Raw genomic sequence first — 22,131 nt, 5'->3', positions numbered from 1 at the left:
AGTCATGAATGTTTTCACTCATCCATAAACATTATTAGATCCATCAGCATTACAGCAAGTTCCATGATTCCGCTCATCACTGCGTCATCAATCTACGCCTTTGTTATTGTAAGAGGTTAGCGACCCCTAGCGGTGAGAAAAAATACATATTGTAGCTTTAACTTGAAGAAATTGACATAAATTAATTACTTTATTATAGTTCTTTAAAATGCACTTATTAAAGTAATAACAACAATACTAATAAAAAAGAATTGTACATTTAAGATATAGTATAAGAAATATCATATAACCAAGATATTTTTTCATCTTTTTTTAAACTACAGTGTACAAATTCTGTTTTGTTGTAAATTCAATTTTCATTTGATTGCCTTTTAAAAAAATTACTAAATTTGTTAATTTTATATGAATTAATTTAATTAAACTGTTTTTGATGATACATTTAAATCATTTACACAGGGGAAAATGGATTTCCTAGAGCACCTAATTAAAAGCTAGCTATGTGGAGTTCACTGGTAAACAAACAATTTGTGTGTACATACATTAAATATTGATATTGAATGATATGGGGGGAAAAAAAGTGATATTTTTGGCAATATCGCCTGCCCAGCCTTAGTAATGATTTATTAATACTGTCAGCTTGTACTCAAGAGGCATGAGATTATTATAGTGACTTTGTGATGCTGTAGACGTGAAGATTCAGTGTTTATTAGAGTGCCATGTCATCACAACACGCATTCATTGAAACAGTCCTGTTTTATAGTGCCTCCTCAAAAAAACTGCTAATGGGACATAAATTGAATTTTGTCGTCAGTGTCTGTAAATGTGTGTGGGTTCACTTTTATTCATAACATTATGGCTTTTGCATTTGTCATTTTCAATTTGCATATGCAATTTGGTGTCAGCAGCTTTATTTATTTTTCTCTGTCTTTTCTTTAATTGAAAGTTTGATGTGAAAAGAAAAATCTGAGTACCTAACCCCTTTATAATAAGATTATGAAAGTGACAATTCCACAGGGGGATCTAAATGGCCCTTTGTAATCCACTGAGAGAGTATTTCATTAGCACTCTCTCTGTCTCTCTCGTTATTTCTGTATGCTGCACAAACTCTTCCTGTCTCTCCCTATTTCTCTCTCCCCCCTTCCAGTTTTCTGAGTTATTGCTTTGAAACATCTTTTTTGTCCGGCTCTAGAGACATAGGACTCTTGTTAGTTAGCTTACGTGCTGATAAAAAACCTCCATGCAGACGGCTGCAAATTGCATCTCTCCCTCCCTCTGTCAGCAGATATCAGGAATGAGAGAGTGTGACAAAGAATCAGAGAATGAGGGCTGATTGGGCTTGAACTAGTTGGGTTGAAAGGGACAACAGTCTTAATTGTCAGTTTGTATCAGGGATAAAAAATTTAACCAGTTTCTTGGAGGGAAATACCCCACAGTTTTGCATTGGTTATTACACGGCCCTCTGGAATACTTGATTATAATTGAGATTCAGCATTTATTTTTATATAATGACTGCTAAACTGTACAATTGACCATTGTACATGGCAACCATATTCCCACATTTGCCGGTTTTATGTCTCTTGCATCGCTCTGCAGTCTTTTCACACAATGCCATAATTACATCTTATTAAATTACTATTTCATTTCCATGTATGTGCCATTGACACATAAGAACATCCTCATTTGAGATGAGGATAAAATAAGATAGAATCTAGTTCAAAATGTAAATGCCAAGGTCTTGAAATGTGTTCTTGGTTCTCATGTTTGTCTGATATATTTTGAAAGTTCAAGTGGTGTAACCATTGAGTAAAATATGCAAAATACTTTCCTTAAACCGTGAATATGCATGAGCACAAACATTAGAAAATGAAGGTTTTTAGTATGTAAAACCGGCCTCAAAACAGCCGGCCAATCAACGAACAGAGGGCGGGCTGAGAGCCGTGATGTAGACGCTGATTGTACCGTGGATGCGTAGATTTACTTCACATAATCTGCAAAAGTCGTTCACAGCCATGTTCACTCCGGTATTTCGCTCGATGGTTTTGTTTTCGCATCATACATGTGTTTACAGTGGAAGTTAGATGCAGCTGAGCCAGCGCATAACACACGCCATAACCAAACGTTATGTGATTGGCTTACGGGTAACCAATGATTTTAAACTTCAGACAAGCGCCCCCCGCGAGAAAGAAAACGCTTTTCTATTATGATATGCCAGACTCTGTCTACGAAGCAAAGCGAAGTAGCAGAGTTTGGTATTACCAGGCTAATATTGCAAGTCATCTTTTGTTTAAATTGCATTTTCTATGTATTTTTGTATAACTCAATAGTCCTGTGCACAAAAACATGAGCCATTTGTTTTGTAAGTAGCTGTATAATCATTTGCGTTATAATAAGTAGTTGTGATGGATAATTTAGGTTGATAAAAGACCCCTCTGTGGGGAGTGGTGTGTATGTTGTTATTCATACTGTATGAACTAGTAAGTTATTGAGCTTGTGTTTCAGTAACATAAAGCAGGTGGGAAAACATTGCAGCTAAATGCTTTTGCTGCCCTTTTTTACCCGTCTCTAAATGCTGATTAATTTTCTTCTGCTGCGGCTTTGATCCACAGCTATTTTTTACCACTATTCATGTCTTTTAATGACATTGATTTATGCAGTCATTTGGCAGATTGCGTTTTCTCTTTCCTGTTGTCCGTGTGTGGTTTTAATTCTGTTTCCATAACAACCTCAGGGCCGTTCCAATGGTGCTTTATATTGTATTAATCCCACATTGTTGCTCTTCAGCTTTTCCACTTATTAGCCTACTTGCTTCTGTTTTTAGTCTTGTTGGTTAATTTCTTTTTCACTCTCTCTCTTTCTCTCATACAAACCCACAAATGGTGTGCGTTTTTTTTTTTTTTTTAAACCTCTATCATTCCCATCTGTTACCCATCAACCTGGTGAAATATTTATTTTTAATCTCTAATGCATGTCTTTCACTGTCTGCGTATCTGGAAGCACCAGCTGCAGTGACGGTATACTTACAGGGCCTGAATTTCGGTGCGGGATTGCGGGTGGGTATCGTTAAAGGGTAACTAAACCCTAAAACAACTTTTTTTAGTTAATGATCTGTAAGACTGGGGCTTTATTAATGCTGTTCATTGATTCAAGTAATTTTTTTTGACATTTGGGTTTAAAGTGTTTTAATTCTACAATATATGGTGTAAAAACGTCTGAGTGCTGCCCTCTTCAGGTTGAACGGTGGCTACTGCAGTTGAATTTTCCTATTGGAAGTTGTGGTGTCCTCTGACGTCAGAGGGTACCAGCTAACCACGCCCTTGCCTACAGAGAGACATGTCTCAGATGCCCCCCTCCCTCAGGTATCTCGACCATAAAGTGGGATGTTTCCGCAAACATTTATGCACTATAACATGTAGGTTAGATGGTAAATTAATCTGAACAGATTATCAAAGCAAATTTGTAATTTGAAAAGGATTTGTAAGATTTAATTCACAAACAGTGTGAGTGATTCAGCGTTACCGCGTCTTCTAAAATGGCTTCACATCAGCACATCGGGTTTGCATTGCAAGGGATACACTGCGATACGAGACTTCAGCTCGCGATCCAGGACAGTTGACGGAAGTGTCACTTGGCCATTTGGACCAGTCTTGCATCATCAATCATCAATTGTAATCATCATCATTTGCACATTGTTTTACGTCTTGTCAATTTAAACATTGAAGCAATTTTAAACAATAGGGTAGAATGGGACCTAAGGCACACCTTTAGAAAAATTTGCTTTTCACTTCTCCCATAGTGTATGTTTGCAGAAAAAAATACATGTTTTTATTGAAAATAAATCATTAAAGTGGCTTGTTTTGTTTAAAAATCTTACAAATGCATAAGGTGGCAAGGTAGGCCTTTTACCTCACACACGGCACAAAGTTTATTTTTATGTTTATTTTTATAAAATAATTTATTTTTGTTCAATAATTATGCTGTCATTAAATGCTAATTTAAAAAATATTTTGAAAAGTGAAGATTCTGAAAGCATTGAAGGAGATACTATAATTATTTATATAGTGCAATAATGATAAATATATTTTATTATATTATATGATTAATATCCTATTTTTAAATATGATGGTTTCATTATAAATATGGTGATTATCTCTAAGATGGACACCCAACTTAATATTTGATTATATAAATGGAAAAGTCAGCCAGCTATTTCTTATCATGTTGATTATTGTGCCAGCAGGGGCGCCTTTTACCCCTAATACCATACTTTTACATATTCTTCCGTTATTGAAAAACAGTTGCTTTAATTACCTTGAACAAAACTGAAAAACATTAACAAGACTGTTGTCTCAAAATATAGTCAACAATTATATCGATTCTCATTTGCTACATAAATCTACAACATTTTTAAAAAGATCAAATTAATGCAGAATCAACTTCAATCACGTCAAGGATCAGCAAGATTTCCATGTGCATCATCAAAAGGGGTTGTTAAGAAAAGTGCTGATTTTAACCTTTGTGCCAAACCTGGTGGTTTGAAGGTGCACCTTTAACCCTGTTGTATCCTACTCATGCTCTCTCTAAGAGACTGTGTTCTGTGCCCTCTCAGCCAAAGTGCGCACACATAAAGCCACCTCTCAAACAGCTTAAGAGTGTCAAATTGAGGGTTTTTTTTTTTTTTGCGGCTTATTGCGCTAGTCTTGGCGAATATTCTCTTAAACACAGTCGGTTATGTCTTAAGTGAATGTAAAAAAATAAACGCATGTGTAACAGTATGGATCTGTGCAGCTCTTAAAGTGACAGCAACCTAATAAACCTGATGCTGTCTGTGTCATTACTGTCAATCAAAGAGCAGAAGACAAAGAGAAAATCACTCACTGCTCTTGAATAAATCACTTTTGTAGCTTTAATAAGGAACAATCTATTTAATTTATACAGTTAAGACTATGCAGAGTTATTTTATATTTTAGGCTATTATTCAATTTTTGTGGTAGGCTATGTCTTACCTGAATGCTGCTGTTAAACCTAACTGAAAAAATGTATTGTGCTGTTTATTTCATTTGTATCTTTATTCTATTGTATTTAGTTGTGCTACTGCTTTTAGCACGAAATGAAATTCAGACCATGAGTGAGCAAGAATAAAGTTTAGGAACTTTAATCAGAAGGAGGCTGTGATGTTTATCTTTTTTTGCATATCACTGATGACCCTTTGGCTCTGGCAGGGCATTCCTTCATCCATCTATCAGTGCTCCAGAGAGGCCTTCACCAGCCCCCTCTTTCTCCCTCTAGGGCTCTCAGTATGTCTATCCATCTCTCACACTGGGATTGGTTCTGACTGGGAGGTCATGCTGGGCACCTCCTCATACAGGTACCCTGATGCTCCCACTGTGAGTATGGGAGCATTTAGATTGAGCAAAACAGTTCTGCTTTTTACTAAAGAGAGTGTACTCCATCTCTGATGGGTTGAGGGTTCATACGCTTCATGTCAAAATCAGAGTATGTGCTTTACAAAACAAGTTGCTATAAGTTCAGTGCAGAATGTGAACACGTTTCGACTTGTTTCGTAGCCTGGAATCAGTACTGGAAATACTGGAAAAGGAGAAACTTCAGAAATCTAGTTCAAAACACAAATGCCACGGTCTTAAAATGTATTTTCCAAGTTGGTTTAATACAGTTTGGGGAACAACAAATGTGTATGCCAATTTCACCAGAAATGTTGAGGCAGAGGGTCTAAAAGTTAATATTGACAGCTAGTGTTGAAATGGCACTGCAGTCCAAATTCAAAATATTGAAGAGAGTTGTTTTCCCTCCCTCGTCCTCCATCTGGTTGCCAGATTGAGGACACGCTACAGGAACGAACGCAATTGACAATGGAAGTTGACTAGCCTTAGACTGTAAGTTGATAAGTTAATTTATCCGCGTTTTAAAGGGGTCATGAACTGGCTTTTTAATTTTTTTTATATTGTTGTCTGAGGTCAACTTAGGACGTTCGCTTGGTTTTTACATTCAAAAATAAAGTAATAGGCTATTTTCTACCCTGGTTTTGAGCCTAGCTCCTGAAACGCTTGGTTTTTATGGGCGTGCCGCCTTGAAGACTTGGAAGTAAATGACTGCTATGATTGGATAACAGTTTTGCATATTATAATGAGTTTCATGTAATGCGCAAATCGGTGGGCGGGGCTAAACAGGCAGTGTTGAAGTAGGCGTTGATCTTCTTCTGCGGAGGCGGTGTGTTTGATACCTTTTGACATCATAGATCCCCACTTTGAAAAACCTGTCGTTCGCTGTGCCTGGTGTCAATAAAAGCTTTTATTGGACCAACAAGGAAGTTTTCAGTTCTGAAACTTACAGGATATTCTTATTGTATGATGACCTCTTATATGTCAAAAGCTCAAGGAAAATTTGATTTCTCAGTTCATCACCCCTTTAATATGCCTCTGGTCATAGAGCTTTTTAGATGGATGCCAAGGCTTTTCAGGTCAGTTGGGATCTGCGGTCACTGACCCAGTTTGTTTACCGGCTTCCATGGCTGCAATATGCTGTGTTTTCCACCAATTGGCAACCCAGGGTGTCAAAATACTATTGGGTAAATTGGAAGTCAGTGGGATCACACAGACCAAAACAAAAACAGACATTCCAACACAGAATGCACATTTCAAAGTAGAGTAGCATTTATTTATTTTTTTGAGAGAAAAAAAGGATATGAACTTTCAACTTAGAATGTTTTCTAAATATCTTTAATCATATAATAATTAGTTAGTACTTTTAAAAATGACATACAAAAACTTTAATGTGGCGTAACCATTGAGTAAACAATGCAAACTACTTTGCTTGAAATGGATGAATACACATTATATTCAAAAGAAAAAAAAGAGAAAAAAAGCTCGGGTTGGAAGCAAAATGGCTTCCTGTTTGACTAAAGTATATTTTAAAATATTAATATAAGAATACGATTTTCAGCCTTTAATCAGCTTTTTTATTTTCTGTTTTGTCCCACCAACATTTTATACTGTAAAATATCAAAATTAACTTAAATTCAGAAAGCTGAAAACATGTTCATCCAGAGGTGCAGTAATATATATATATACATGACCATAAAAACCATGCTGTGTTGTAGACCCTTCCAGCATTGTCAAGTTTGATGGTTATAATGGAAGTGATTTTGTTTTGATCATTCTATTGTTCATGGTCAGCGTCGGAACCTGCTGGATTGATATAGAGTTAAAGAGAAAATGTGTCATAGGTGTGAAATTGTGAATAATATATATTGGCTGTTTTATATGGGCTTCAAATGTGGCTCATCCATTCGTATTTATTATGTAATGCTGTTGTTATGCTTAAATCCACGTAAGACGAATATGTTGAGTGTATAACACAGGGTTTATATAACACACAGCCAACATGCGAGACAGCGTGTAAACATGTAACACGAACAACACTGGACACTGAAGTGAGCACAAAGATGAACTTAAATACATTGTGATGATGATACAATTACAAACAGCTGTGATGATTGGTGTTAGTGTCCATGGTGACTGATGAGTGGTGGGAAACTAGAACAAGAAACACATGAATGTAAACAAAACAAAGTCCAAGAACCTAAAACAAACTGAATGTGACTGTGACAGCTGTTTTGTGTGAAATGTTTACTTTTTTTTTACTGCACAGATGTATTAATTTGTTATGAATAATCTTATGTTTTGTTTTGTCAAGTGCTGCTCCTACCACGTTGTCATATTTGTGTCACTACAATATTGTGAAATAGACATTGTTTTCATGCTACATTTACATTTATTCATTTGGAAGATGCTTTTATCCAAATACACTTAAAAATGAGGAACATCACAAGCATTCACCATAAAAGCCAACAAAAATCTTTTTTTTATTAAACACTTTATTTTTAAACACTGCCTCATTCAGTAATATTGTAATTAAGTTTTATTTCAAGTAAAAACAATTTTCCATCTCTGAATCAATCTTAAGACATTGAGTTAGACCAACATTTAAAATAAATGTAAGGGTAATTTAAGGTATAAAAGGCCTCTTAATGTAATAATATATATTTTACACTGTTGGAAGTCTTTTTTTGTGGTTGTGGATATTATGTAATATAAAATATTTTGAGGTTGAATTTATAACAAAAATAACTATATCTTGATAACTAACTTGCTGTTAGTGTGTTACACTTTGAGATTGCGGCCATAGTTCCCTTGACAAGCAAAAGTGTCAGATGTTTGTCTCTTTTTGCCATTTCAGTGGCAAGAATCATCTAATGGCTTTTGTGTCCTTGTAGGTAATGCCCTGTGCATAAGTTTAAATGCATGCTCTGAATGTGGTTGAGTCAACAACATGTTTTGTTATTTGCAGCGTGCTCTGTATACACAAAATAGTGACCTTATAGTCTGTTGTGAGCTCGGATTAGCTGAGAGAAACTCCTGATACACCTGAGAGGGATTTACTTTCTCTTTCTGCACTCACACACACACACACACACACACACACACACCCACCCACACACTCACTCACTCACTTACACTCTCTCTCTCTTTTCTTATATTTATCGATCTTAATATAGCTCTCACTTGCCCACCTCCTCTATCTATTAATCTATTATTAATTATCATTTTATATTGATCCAAACCTGGAGCTTAAGTTAATCTTTTTCTTTTTAAAGCCTCCCCTACTAACTCCCACTTCTGTCACTCGGCCTCACTCTCTCTTGCTGTTGCTCTTCTCTGTCTACCCAGCAAAGTGTAAGGCAGCAGGTGTGCTGTCACAGGCAATGAAAGGGCCAATCACCTGGGGAATCAAAGAGCCTGTGACTCTGTCACTCCACATCTTCTAACAGACAGCCCTCTATTTATACCTCTCCCAGGGAAAAAAAGTGAGAGCAAGAGAGGAATTTTTTGAGAAAGAGGGAAAAAAAAAAACACACAATAAATGGAAATGGGGAGATGCGTTTGAAGGGGCGATTTAACAAGTCTGAAAAGTAACACAAAGGAGAGAAGACACCGGCGGGTAGTTTCTGCTTTATGGCTGACACGTTTTTCTTTATTTTTGTCCTTTAGCATTTTCGTTCATGCATTTCCATGATGATACCGCGTCGTCCATAAATGTGTGCTGAAACTGTTTTCAGTTCTGTCGCTTTGCAAGGCGATGATTGTGATAAGGAAGGGAATGTTTAATGAGGCGACGCAGCAGCTAAACGTAGCAAGCGCCGCCATGAGGAAAACACTCCACTCATTAGTATCTGCCATTCTCTCCAACTTGCATGTAAATGTTTCTCTGCATTTTCAGCTCACTATTTTTTGTGGAAAATAAACATCATAAGTTTATGAAACTGCTCTGAGGACGTGCTGTGAAGAAACCCATATCATGACACAGTCGTGCAGGGCCAATGGGCTGTTTTGTCCTGTGTCACAAACTGAAAATACCAAACAAAACGGCCAATTAAAATGAACCTCTCCAGCTATTTCAAAATAGCTTGTTTATTTGTCCTTTGCCTTCTGTTTTTTTTATTTTTTTTTATTTATTACATTTATGATTACAGACATTTCTCAAAACAGCTGCTAATTGAATATCTGATTTACAGGTTCAGACTGGTATACAGTGAGAGTGGATTTGACGGTGATGGATGTCAATGACAATGCCCCAGAATGGACAATGGTCCCTTTCCCCTACCTGAGTGTGGTCTCTGCTAGTGCCCCACCAAACTCACTAGTCTACAAGCTTCAAGCCAGAGATGGTGATGAGGGCGTCAATGGAGAGGTGGAATATTTCCTGTCTGATGGTAAGCAGATTTTCCTATCTGCCTTCTTAATAAATTCATGCGTATAATTAACTTTTATTAACTACCTTTTATTCAGCAAGGATGCATATAGAATTGCTCAAGTAACAGTAAAGACATTTGTAATGTTACAGTCCTTGTTTCTATTTCAAATAAATGCTGTTGTTTTATACTTTGTTCATCACAGAATCCTGAAAAAAAGTATCATGTTTTTCACAAAAGTATACATTATACTGTAAGGTTCAATTTATTAACATTATATAATGCATCAAGTAACAATGAACAACATTCATTATTTTATTGTATTAATCAAGGTTTGTTCATTTATAAATATACGATTATTCATTCATATTTGCTCATAATACATTGAAATTAATTTATAGAAGTTGATACGCTGAAAATATAGTAGTATATGTAGAAATAAACATTACCCTAGATCAGGGCTCCAGACTGAGACCAAAATGCGACCATTTTTTGAGAATGTGCGAGTTACAATTTGACGTGGTCGCATTTGTGCGAGTGCATGGTCACACACTCAATCGATGTCTGCCTACCTGCACTTGCATTACGGCAGTTTCACGGCCGTTTCACACCCCAAGCGTTAGCGGCGCATATTTTTTTTCCAGCGTACATGTTAACCAATGAGTGTATTCACACCGGGAGCAGGAGCAGCACGTGAGCGTCAGGTGAGCAACAGTGAAGCGGGGGTTTCGGCGCAGAGTCTGTTTTTGCTGCGCTGCTTGAGCTCAATTAAAGTGAAAGCACACTTTTGATGGACAAAATAAATATGATTTCCCACAAAAGTGCTCAAAATGCACACAATGAGCATGTCTAGTGTGTTTTAACAAGAACTGGAGTATGTCAAAAAAGAAAATGAAGAATCAAAAATATATATAGAAGAGTAACCCATTTGAACTTGTTTTTAATAATTCAGTTTGGGTGAAAGTATTGTGTATTATAAAAACTAAAGTAAACTAGCCAGAAAATATGATATATAAACTTTCTTTTGGTTTATCATGTAATACACAGACAGGTAGCCTATATAGGCTCTAGCACTACCCAAATCAAACCCGAGTTTGCGGGGGGGTTTTATCCGTAGTTTGCTGTCTTGTCAAAGTGACTGAAACAACATGATCAGAGCTGTTTTCTTGGTTGTGTTTGGTGTTTACCATTTACATGCGAATGTTGTACACATCCCATGTTAAAACAGTCATTCAAGACTATCAAGTTTATAAATGACCAACATAGCACCGGTGGAAAGTTAGTCTGGAGCCCTGCCCTAGATATAAATTCTATATTTGTCATTGTTAGATGATACCTTGAACCTTATTTCAAAGTGTTACCATCATGATATATTGTTGCTGTCAGGCAGAAACTTTGTATGTCCATATTTCATCATTTTTATTTTTTCATAAATCATTACTGTTGGTTACCCTTTATGTCTGTCTGTAGGTTTTGCAAATATCTAACCAATGAAAGGTGTTAAAAAGAGCTTGTGACTAAACCTCGTAACTTGCATCCTCAAACTGTCGCTCAAACCTCTTAACTCCACCCTGGCTCTATTGTGCAATGCATTTACTGCCTCAGATGCGGCTGTTTTAATGACAGACAAATCATTTATGTCTGAAATTCCCTGGTCAAAAAACTCTCATCTCCATTTGAGCTTGGTTTTGGTAAAATGTTGATAATAGCATGGCATATGCATAAAGCCACAATATAAACTTTGACAGCAGTGTTTAATTTTTCCAAAAAAATAAAATAAATAATAATTTCCTGAAAAGTAGCGGTTTTGGACATACAAGGTTTCCGCCCGACAGCAACAATATGCGTGTATAGGCTACTCATCATATTTACATTTAAGAACTCATTTTCAGGTCTGTGAGGTTGATAAGTTCTGTTGTACAACAGGAGGTGACGGGAGATTTGAAGTGGACAGGAAGGACGGTCACGTTCGGACGACAGGCCTCCCCCTGCAGAGAGACAGAGAATACCTCCTAACAGTGGTGGCTGCCGACCGCCAGGGCAGCCGCAGTCCTCCCGCCGTAGTGTCCGTCATCGCAGGTCCAAGAGCTCCTCAGTTCACCAACGTGTCTTACACAATTTCCATACCAGAAAACACACCAGAAGGACAACCGTGAGTAAAGCCATAACACGCACACACAAACCCACAACCAATCTCGTAAATGCAGCAAATCTTATTTCCATGTGTAATTCTAGCACGCCCTAAATGCATCTCCCACGCTGTGAGAACACTGCTTATCCATCAGGGTAACAAATAGAAACAGGATCATACTGCACTTACAGCCATCTCGCGCCCTCTGCTTCTCGCTGGAGCGTAGCTTGTGTGAGTCATCGTGTACTACACTATGCAAAATTCATGAACTAATGATCTTTGACTATGTCAGCGTACTGTGATATGCATTAAAGATGCATGAACATCAGAACTTTGTTCTGCTCGTATAGACAGCCCCCAAAGGTTAACCAGGTAATGTATATGATAAAAGTTTAATGTTAAAAACATTAATGTTTAATGTTTATTTTTATTTTTTTATTAACTTTCTAACGTATAGATGACAAATAGACCCTTAATTATTTTGTCTTTGTACAGTCAGTGTTAATTGTGTAGCCCTTTGATATTAGATGAGTCACTGTGAAATGACTTACTTGATGCTGCTACAGGGAAGCATGATTAGCTCTGCCCTACAAAGATGTATTAAATCAGGCATTGCCTTGTAGAAAATTATCCTAAATCCAATCCATGTGGAATAAGTGCCTACCGGATCCATTTATGGCAGCTGCATGTCATTAAATATGCATTGCATTCTGCAGTATATTATTTTCCTCATTCACACCTGTGATTCCACTATATTGTTGCTTTCATTAAACTTGGCTTGGCAATGGGAGCCAAGTCTTACTGAATATAGTTGGCTTCATCCATAGCTATGCAAAAAATATGGTTAACTAACTAATGTTAGGATAAGTGTATTTCTCATGGCACAAAAATGGGGTGACGTTAATCTTATTGCCAAACATTCTGATCTCTGCCAGACAGCTGAGGCAGACCAAGCCAACAGACAAACTCTGCCAATGGGAATGGAGTTGTAATAACCACAATACCTGAAAGGGAATTCACATTTACCATTGTTCGTCTGCCTGTCTGCCGTTAAGCTTCTTTGGGATTACAAAAATACATTTATGTCAATCTTGACTGCTTGACTACGTGATTATCATAATTGTGCCTTTATTTTCTATGGTCTGAATGTATCAAGATGAAAAGCTCACATAAATAAATGATATAATAAAAAAAAAACAGACAGTTTTTTCTTTTTTTGAGAAATGCATGTTGAGGAGAATCCTTTCTTTCTTCAAGGTCTGAGTAACATATTAAAAGTCCCCCTGTAATTTTATCCCTTAAAACTCATCTTTAATAACAAAAAACAAAAAAAACAAAAAAAACATATTTAAACTCTTTTGAAAATAAAAATAAAAAATTAGCTTGAATGTAACTCTAACACCCTTGCTCCATTTAGAATAAGTTTAGAAACCATTAGTATGCGAATGAGCCCCACCTCCACTCAGTCATACATGGTTGTCTACAAATTGATGTATCAGAATGGTAATGCGTTTTATGTATTGCTCTCTACAACGTCGGACGCATAACGGTAAATAATATGATTAGCCTTTTGCTTGACTGTTATCAAACAGCTAATAATGTGTTGGTAATGTTACACAAACCATGTTCCCGTTTGCCATCTCAGACTCTGACCGCTGCCTTCTAAAAATCTTCCTTAGAAACACTTTGAACAACTCAGAATGTCAGTGGAGAAAGGCATATAGTTCATCATAACATTGTAATATACATCATATGCCTAATTCACCGGCTATATTGTTAAATGTACCCGATATTTCATATCAACAGAAAAATATACCGGGATAACTTGGCTTGTCTTAAGACTCCCCTGCTTCAGAGTGGTCATAGGTAATGATATGCTAAAGCCTGCCGGCACATTGATGGGATTGGTTACAAGGTAGTTAGTGACGTAAGAAACACCAGCGATTTCAAACCATGTTTTCAAGACTGTCTTTTTTCACTGCAGTTTTAAGGAGAACATACTCAGCAATGGTGTTGACTTATGACTTTGCACATGATTTGTCTTAAAGCATATTAAAAACACCACCTAGACATATAAACAACGTTAAAAACTTTAATATAAAATATTATAATATAAAATATAAAATATTATATAGGCTATTAGATATTTTTAGGGATGCACCGATACCACGCACCGTGTGTACAGTGTTTGTTTCCAGACAAAGAATCACTGACAACAGAAAGTATAATTGGGATAAAAGAAAAGGCTCTCTATGAAGTAAATGTGTCTAATTAGTGAAATATTAAACAAAATATAGTAACACCTATATAGCTGTGGTGCGCAAGCTGAAACGCACAGTGGATCGAGCGCGCAGCGGCACAAAAGCTTGTCGAGGTCAATCCCTTTTTCACAGACATCAGTGGAAAGCTTGTAGGTCGTTCGGATATCTAAATGGCAAAGAAAGTAAAGAGGTATGCATTACGAGAGAGAGAGAGAGAGAGAGAGAGAGAGAGAGAGAGAGAAGAGGGGGGTCACTCAGTACACATGCATTATTTGGATTAAAACTAAAATGGTTAGCAAACATGAACTGTTAAGTGATTTATGTATAACGAGTGGGTCCCTACAGGACGTTTGCAAGTCAAGAAGTTTCAGGTGAGAGTCAATGAGCGGAAATTGATATTTGTAAAACCTGTTGTAATGTCTTGAGGCAACACATTTTGAATTTGTAAAGAGTGTGGGACTATGCTTACTACTGAGGATTATTGAATAAAAAACTTCAGTTTGGGTCTGTTCCTCACAAAAAGAAGTCGTATAGATTCTGAAGACTTGGATTTCAGCACACAAATGAAAAGAGAAAAAAGTACTTTCATGATATTTTTTTTTTTGTTGTATTTTATAAATATTTTTTGATAAGCATATTGATAACTTATTTTGTGTTCCTCAGCAAACAAAATAAATATTGTAAGATTTATGGTCATGGTTTCATGTGTTCTAGCTCAAGCACACCTGGTGCAACTAATGAAGCGCTTGATTAGTTGCATCGGGTGTGCTTGAGACAACACCTGTTTTGCAGATTTGTGCTGTTGTGAGGGATTCTATTCAGGGGGTTGAAGCATTTTGAGACTACGGAAGTCATTAAAAGTTGCATTTTCAGTTGAATTTGGGGAAACCACTTGAACCATTTGTTGAGTTGAGCTATTTCAATTACTTTTGTTTGATTTGTTCATTGCAAACTGCTAAAGTTCTGTAAATTTTGCCAATAAACATGATTTGCAATGAAGGTTGAATAATTTCGATTACAACTAACTATGTACGTTTTATTTGTAAAAAGTAGTACATGTGGTTGAACCACATTTTATGTAAAATACACATAAAAACCCATGAAATGTGTATTGAAATGTATTAGTATATGGAGAAATTAACGTTATCCCACTAGATTAATCAATGTTTTTCATTAATTCTCAGTACCATTAAGAGTTACAATCAGCTATTATCATTTCTTACTGCTAACTATGTATGTAAATATTCATGAGTTTTTTCCTCCATTGATAATGCTTAAAATGTCATAAAATGTCATATTGCTCGGTTTTGTTTTCATGGCCCCTGAAGTCTGAGCATTTGTCTTGTTTTGACCCAGTGATTAAACAACGAGAAAGAAAATGATAATTAATAACAGTGATCAGTAAGGCAGATGCACCTTCAATGAAAATAAAAACAGAGGATTTTTTTTTTTAGCATCAGGAGGAAACTGTTCAAAGTGAGAGATATCTGGATATTGGAAATTAGGAGAAATACCTTTTTCTTTCTTCAGGTATCATTTTAATTTGCTCCCATTTGTGTTTGATAACCAGCACAAACCTGTGTTATTTGATGCTTTGATATACAATTTACAAAACTTGTTTTTTCTGCCTTTACACTCGATCAGTGAGCCCGAGACGAACCTTTTCCCTTCTGTACCAGTTACCTTTACATTATTCCCTCAACAAACAATCCTCCACACCCGCAGTCATTTTCTCGGTGATTATAGCTAAATGTTGTTGAAGATATGCTGTGTTCACCTTGGAAGTTGGTTTGATTGAAACTTATATTGCCCAGATGTCCAAATTAGCTCAAAAGTCTTTGGTGCACTTCTAACTTTACCTTGGTAACCCATTCTTCTTTCTTTTTCCAGTTGTTTGCTCACTTATAGAACATCATAATCAGGATTATAGTCAATCAGGTTGTCTCTCTCTCTCTTTGTCTTTTTTCATCCAGCTTCCTAGTCACTCCAGCAGTGTCCTTCCAAAAACAGCCAGTAACTTACAGCCTGCTCATCAATCCCAGCAGTCTTTTCAGCATCCAGCCAGAGACTGGGGAGATCTGTCTGACCCGTACGATAGACTATGAGAGCGACCAGCACCGCTACCTGCTGCTGGTGAGGGCCAGTGAGAACCAGGACAGTCTCAGTAGTGCTGCCGAGGTGAGTGCTGCAGGTGCACAGTCAGACTGGGACAGGGTCCAGATTTAAGATTTTTACACAAGAATCCAAACAATCAACTCTCTTTAAATCATAAAATGATTATGCTGATGTGTTGTTTTGTAACTATGATGCTTAATTAATTTTTAAATTTGAGGTATATTAGATATTTGATAGATGGTGCTCTCTATGATAACATTTTGTCACACAACAAACCAGAGAATAAAGTACAACAAACTGGAGTCTTGTCTGGTGGTGCAGAAGAAACATTTTTTATTCAAAGTAATTTCTCTTTTTCATATAAAATGTCATTTTTATATAGTGTTATACGTTGTCTGTCTTTGCTGCTGATGTTAATCCAGTACTGTTTAGAGTTTGACTTCACTACAAAATGATTCATTATCTATCTCTTGGTTCACAAGACTAACTTTATTACTTTCAGAATAAAATTTCATGGGTAATATATGGGATTTTTGATATTAGTAGAAATATATCCTTTATTCAATATCTTATTTATTTCACAGTCTCAATAGGTTGCTCTAGGTGGTTGTATAGCAACAAGAAATCAATAATAAAAAATAAAAATAAATAAAAAGCAGTGAAACAAATGTATGAGGAAATGATGATTAAAGATGCCATAATAACTGTTTTGATTCTTCATCATAACTGATAGTATGAAGGTAAATGATTTGCGTCATTTACTCATCCACAGAAATATAAGTGCATGATTTCAGAGATTTGTACGCTTTTAGCTCTCCATCCAGTCATTTTTTATTTATGCAAAAAATGTATATGCTCTAAAAGATAGCTAGCAATCTTGCTAGCTTGATAGACAGTTAATAATTCCCATAAATGTTTTCCCAACTAGCCAAATAGAGTTGTCTGAACAAACAACTCCCAGCATTGCAACATGAATAAATTATGCGGTTAGTGTGTTATAATCTTATTGTTTTACTACTTGCTGGCTTTATTTATGTTGCTCTAGCAGTTTTTTATCATAACTGTTAGCTATTGTTTGGTGATGTTAAGAACCCATCATTTTAGTTATTTATATTAGTTGATTTTCACTGTGGTTGAGTTTTGTGCGTAAAGTGCTGAGGTCTATTTGTGTCTATGTAGAATTATTGCATGTAAAGAGAGAAACAGAAAGAAAGAAAGAAAGAAAGAGAAAGGGTCTCATCAGAAGTAGTAGAGTGCACTTATTTCAGTGTGAACATAATTTCCATTTGTCCTTTAATTAAGACACATTGATGATACTATTCATATTACTTATGCCTTCCATTGAAATTATGGTCACTTAGACTGAAAAAATAAAATTAAAATAAAGGAGAGATTTGTGGCACTGTGGGAAATGTAAGGGCAACAATTTAGCTGAAATCAAAGAGATACCCAGCAGTCCCATTCATGCCTCATACAATATTATTCCCCTGGAGGATGTAGTCTCGCCTCATCACGACTTGATTTGGCTGCTCAGTGATCCATACATCTGTCCTGGCCTGAGGCAGGCCAGCCAAAATCCCAGCTATTAGCTATTAGCTTGGGAATGTTACAAAACAGTGCATGGCACAGTGTGTCTAACTACAGATGGGGATCTATCTATCTATCTATCTATCTATCTATCTATCTATCTATCTATCCATCTATCTATCCATCCATCCATCCATCCATCCATCCATCCATCCATCCATCCATCCATCCATCCATCCATCCATCCATCCATCCATCCATCCATCCATCCATCCATCCATCCATCCATCCATCCATCCATCCATCCATCCATCCATCCATCCATCCATCCATCCATCATTTTGTTTTATGATATCTGCTATACAAATATTGCCTAAAAATATTTGTGTAGAATAAAACTTGCTTGCATGCCATAGTGATATTATATGTGAGTGAATTGTTATTTTGAGTCTGTTTATTTCAATGAATCAGTCAGTTCACTAGACAGTTTGATTCATTAGTGAATCAATCGGAATTAAAATAATGTAAAGTGTGTGGTCAGTAAGATTTCTTCATGTTTTTGAAAGAAGTTTCTTCTCCTCACCAAGACTGCATTTATTTTATTATACAGTAAAAACAGTAATATTGTGAAATATTATTATAATGAAATGAACTGTTTTCTATTTTAATATGTAATTCATGCCTGTGATGGTGAATTTTCCAGTCTTCAGTGACACATCCTTCAGAAATCATTCTAATATGCTGATTTCTTGCTTTCCTGCATCAGCCATATCAGGTCTCTTTTCTGATACAATGTCTTTGGTTATCATTAGTTTGACCAACAGTGGAAAAACTAAGCATTGTCTTTTACTCTTTTATAAAATAGGGGTCTGGACAGTTACTGAGATCCAAAAACTTTCCCTCTGGGATCCTTCTGTCTTGTTCTTTTTGATTCAGTCTTTTATGGAGGCATTTTATTTTATGTGATTTTTGGGTTATGGTCTCTGTTAGAGTTAGATATATGAGTAACATTGTAGACTATGAACTGTTGTCACAATTTTGACCATTTCTGACTAGGTCTGTCTATTTCCAGACTCTGAAATTGAAGTGAATAGGTCATTAGAGTCACTTAGCAACTGCCAGGAAGCTTTAGCAACAGTGTCAGGGGAAAAAGCACTCAAACAGTGTTTTTCCTCCTCCAGACAGCAACTTTCAGCTTAATTCAGTCTTATGGGAGGCATTAGGTGCCTCTTTCAGCTTCCCTGATGCTTTTGGAACAAATTGAGAAAGAGCTATGGCATGCCCATGTGATATTGTAGGACATTTGTCCTTTTGTGTTTTTATTCTTCACTATTTCAAAACTGCATTTTCAGGCACAGATGCTTGCTTATGTATGAACATAACTTCTTGACACCAAATCATTTGCAGTGAGAAAGTGGCAAGATTAAACAGGATGATGGTTATAAAGAGTGATAGTATATGGCCTTTTATGCTTGTTAAAAAGAGCTTTTTTGGCAAGGTGTTTTTGAAACAGCAGCCCTCTTGCCTCTTGGAAACACTGGGGACACAGTGATGTGCTAACTTTCTCCCTGATGGTAATTCATAAATCAAGATATTATGATCTGCCCAATTGTTTTGTTAACATTTCTCACCTTTCTATTTTTGTGCCTTCCGGCTTCCTTTTCACTTGTTCCTCACAGGTGCGAGTGATCATCACAGACGAGAATGACTGCGTTCCAGAGTTCCTGCAGTCCATTTATAGCAAAGACGGTGTCCCTGAGACAGTCACGACCGCAACGTCGCTGCTGCAGGGTAAGTCTGTGGACCTGCACATTAATGCACCATAGCTGTTACCTAGAGGTCGTTGTATAACAACAATGGAATAGTAGCCAGTGTTTATTTTTACACAGATATCATTTAAGTCATCCTTTGTCTTTTGTTAAAACAAATCCGGTTAAACTTTATTTTAAGGTGTCCATGTTACAGTGTAATTATACATTTAAGTACAGAGTAATAATAATTAACTACTTGTACTTATTATAGGGTAAGGGTTAGGATGAGGGTTTGGTTTAGGGTTAGTTGCATGTAATTATGCATAATTTATCGTTATTACTTTAGTAACTACATGTAACACGTGCAACAAGGGCACTGTAAAATAAAGTGTTACCAAAACTCCTTTAAATCTATTCAATATTTCATCATGTGGTTATCATTCATTTAAATAAAATGGCTTTTAACTTTAGTAGAAGGAAATAATAAGGGTGTGACGAGACACTTATCTCACGAGATGAGACTAGACACGAGATTGGGTTCACAAGAACGCGACAAGATGAGATTTTTGCACAATATTTTATAGAAATCCTCAATGACAAAGTTCATGACTGGAACCATTTTCTGCAGGTGCATTTTTAAATGGTTTAACTAATAATCTTCTAGTGAATGTCATTTCAGATCTACTTTGAGTATAAATTATCAAATGCATTGAAAGACAACAATATACAAGGCAAGCACTGTAAAAGGTTTTGCCTCAAACTCAACTGACAGGCTTTTCTCCTGTGTGAATTCACATGAGTCACTTCAGATCTTACTGTACATTTATGAGTCTGTGTGACCTCATAATTGAACTCCTTTCCACAAATTGAACATAGAAATAAAAACAGTATGAAGTTCTGTAAAAAACATAAAGTTCTGTAGCGCACAGACTCTTTATAATTGTTGTGAGATTGCTGTTTTATTTTGCACCGGCAGTTATAGGGTTACGGCGGTGAGTTCGGAAAAGGTTGGGTAGAGAGAAACGAGTGAGTTAGGCCCCATTTACACTGCATGGTTCAAGTGACCCAATTCCGATTTTTTCCTCTCATGTGGCACAGATCGGATATGACCGGTGAACGTGTAAGCAGGAAAAAAACACATGGATTCCTATTTTATCAGATCGGGTTCAGGCCTCATTCATATGTGGTAATAAATCGGATATGAATCGGATACGTGCATTTGCGTCTGCCATGTAAGCAGACAAATCGGATATTCCCCGAGTAAATGCGAGTAAGTATCCGTACCCGATGGTCAAATTATGTATTCGTATGTTGTTACGCGTGAGGATAAATGGATGATCATCACCTTCAACAGCGGACTCGAGGCGACGGTTGTGCGCGTTAATGAGCGCTGCTTTTAAATGAACATTTCTTTAAAACGAAATTTATTTGACAGAATTTCATTTTCCTAATGGCATAAACAGGCTTTACTCCCTTGAAACTTAAACTGGAATGGAACATAGCCTACTCATATTTTAGAGAATGTAGTTAATATTTTCGTTAATAATGATTTATCATATCCACCCGCGAGCGACCCACCCGAAATTAATCAGAATGTTATTTTTATTAGCCTACTTAACCCGCCCGATCCGCGGATTATTCACAGAACCCCCGCGGATGTGACCGCGATCCGCGCATCACTATAATAATTTTGTCTGCTTCTGCATCCATTGCATATTGAGCTGTTTTACTTCATTTTCCGGGTCAGAACGTCTACATTTGGTTGTTTTGGCAGTGTATAGTGTAAATGCAAATATCGGATACGGGTCACTTTTAAAAGATGATGTAAGCGGGTCGTCAAAAAAATCGGATATAGTCAGCAAATCGGAATTGGGCATCAAGACCTGCAGTGTGAATGCAGCCTTTGGCTGGTGCATTTGTGTACAGTTGTTCTTGCGTTCCGATTAAAAGTTCAGAAACGGAGCCTCCCTTGTCTGTCTGTCTTCAGACGTTACAGTACTCTCTTAGCCTGGCAAGCCAGACCCACATCAAGATGTTTGGTCTGGCAACTCACCATTGGCATGGCTCAATCCGAGGGGCGGGATAAACGGTTGTCTTTCAAATTCACTCTGCATGCAATAGGACAGCGCTACAACCAACCAGAGCGTTTTCCCACCAGCAGAGCTAGTTGATAGATTAAACTTTTGCCGTATCTGGTCAGCAAAACTACAAACACATCTTCCTTTTTTAAGAATGTCTTCAGTGCCGTTCTTTGTTCTTTTCTCAAAGAAAAGCTTAACTCCAAGTCCTCCAGAGTTGCGGCCAAAGCCGATTCGAAAGACCGCTGTTCGCCAGCAGCAGCAGCCATTCTTTATTTTCAAGTAGCAGGGAATTCACACGGAACCGTCACAACTCTGTCGTCATTATGTTAAGCCCGCCCACCGACTCTATACACGATGTGATTGGCCTGACTAGAGTTTGTTTTTTCCAGCTCGAAAGTCAACGGAGAGTTGCTAGACTACCCTGGCTGCAAAATAAAATTTGTTGCCGCTAGGGTGCGTCTAGATTTCTAGGCTAGTACTCTCTCAATATTAGTGCAAA

The 22,131-nt window shown here is 36.8% G+C and overlaps 1 protein-coding gene across 1 annotated transcript in view; it reads left to right on the top strand.

Moving 5' to 3' along the window:
- LOC311079590 (neural-cadherin) overlaps positions 1-22,131 on the top strand; it is a 263,223-nt gene that overhangs the window by 95,181 nt on the left and 145,911 nt on the right. The window contains exons 2-5 of the mRNA XM_084109162.1: positions 9,590-9,787; positions 11,693-11,918; positions 16,132-16,336; positions 19,480-19,591. Coding sequence (XP_083965288.1) covers positions 9,590-9,787; positions 11,693-11,918; positions 16,132-16,336; positions 19,480-19,591 — 741 coding nt within the window. The remainder of the gene's footprint in view (positions 1-9,589; positions 9,788-11,692; positions 11,919-16,131; positions 16,337-19,479; positions 19,592-22,131) is intronic.

The sequence above is a fragment of the Abramis brama genome (assembly GCF_963993115.1).
Source record: "Abramis brama genome assembly, chromosome: 3".
Lineage (NCBI taxonomy): Eukaryota > Metazoa > Chordata > Actinopteri > Cypriniformes > Leuciscidae > Abramis > Abramis brama.
The sequence above is the reverse complement of the archived record's forward strand: the minus strand, read 5'-3'. Positions and strand labels throughout refer to the sequence as shown.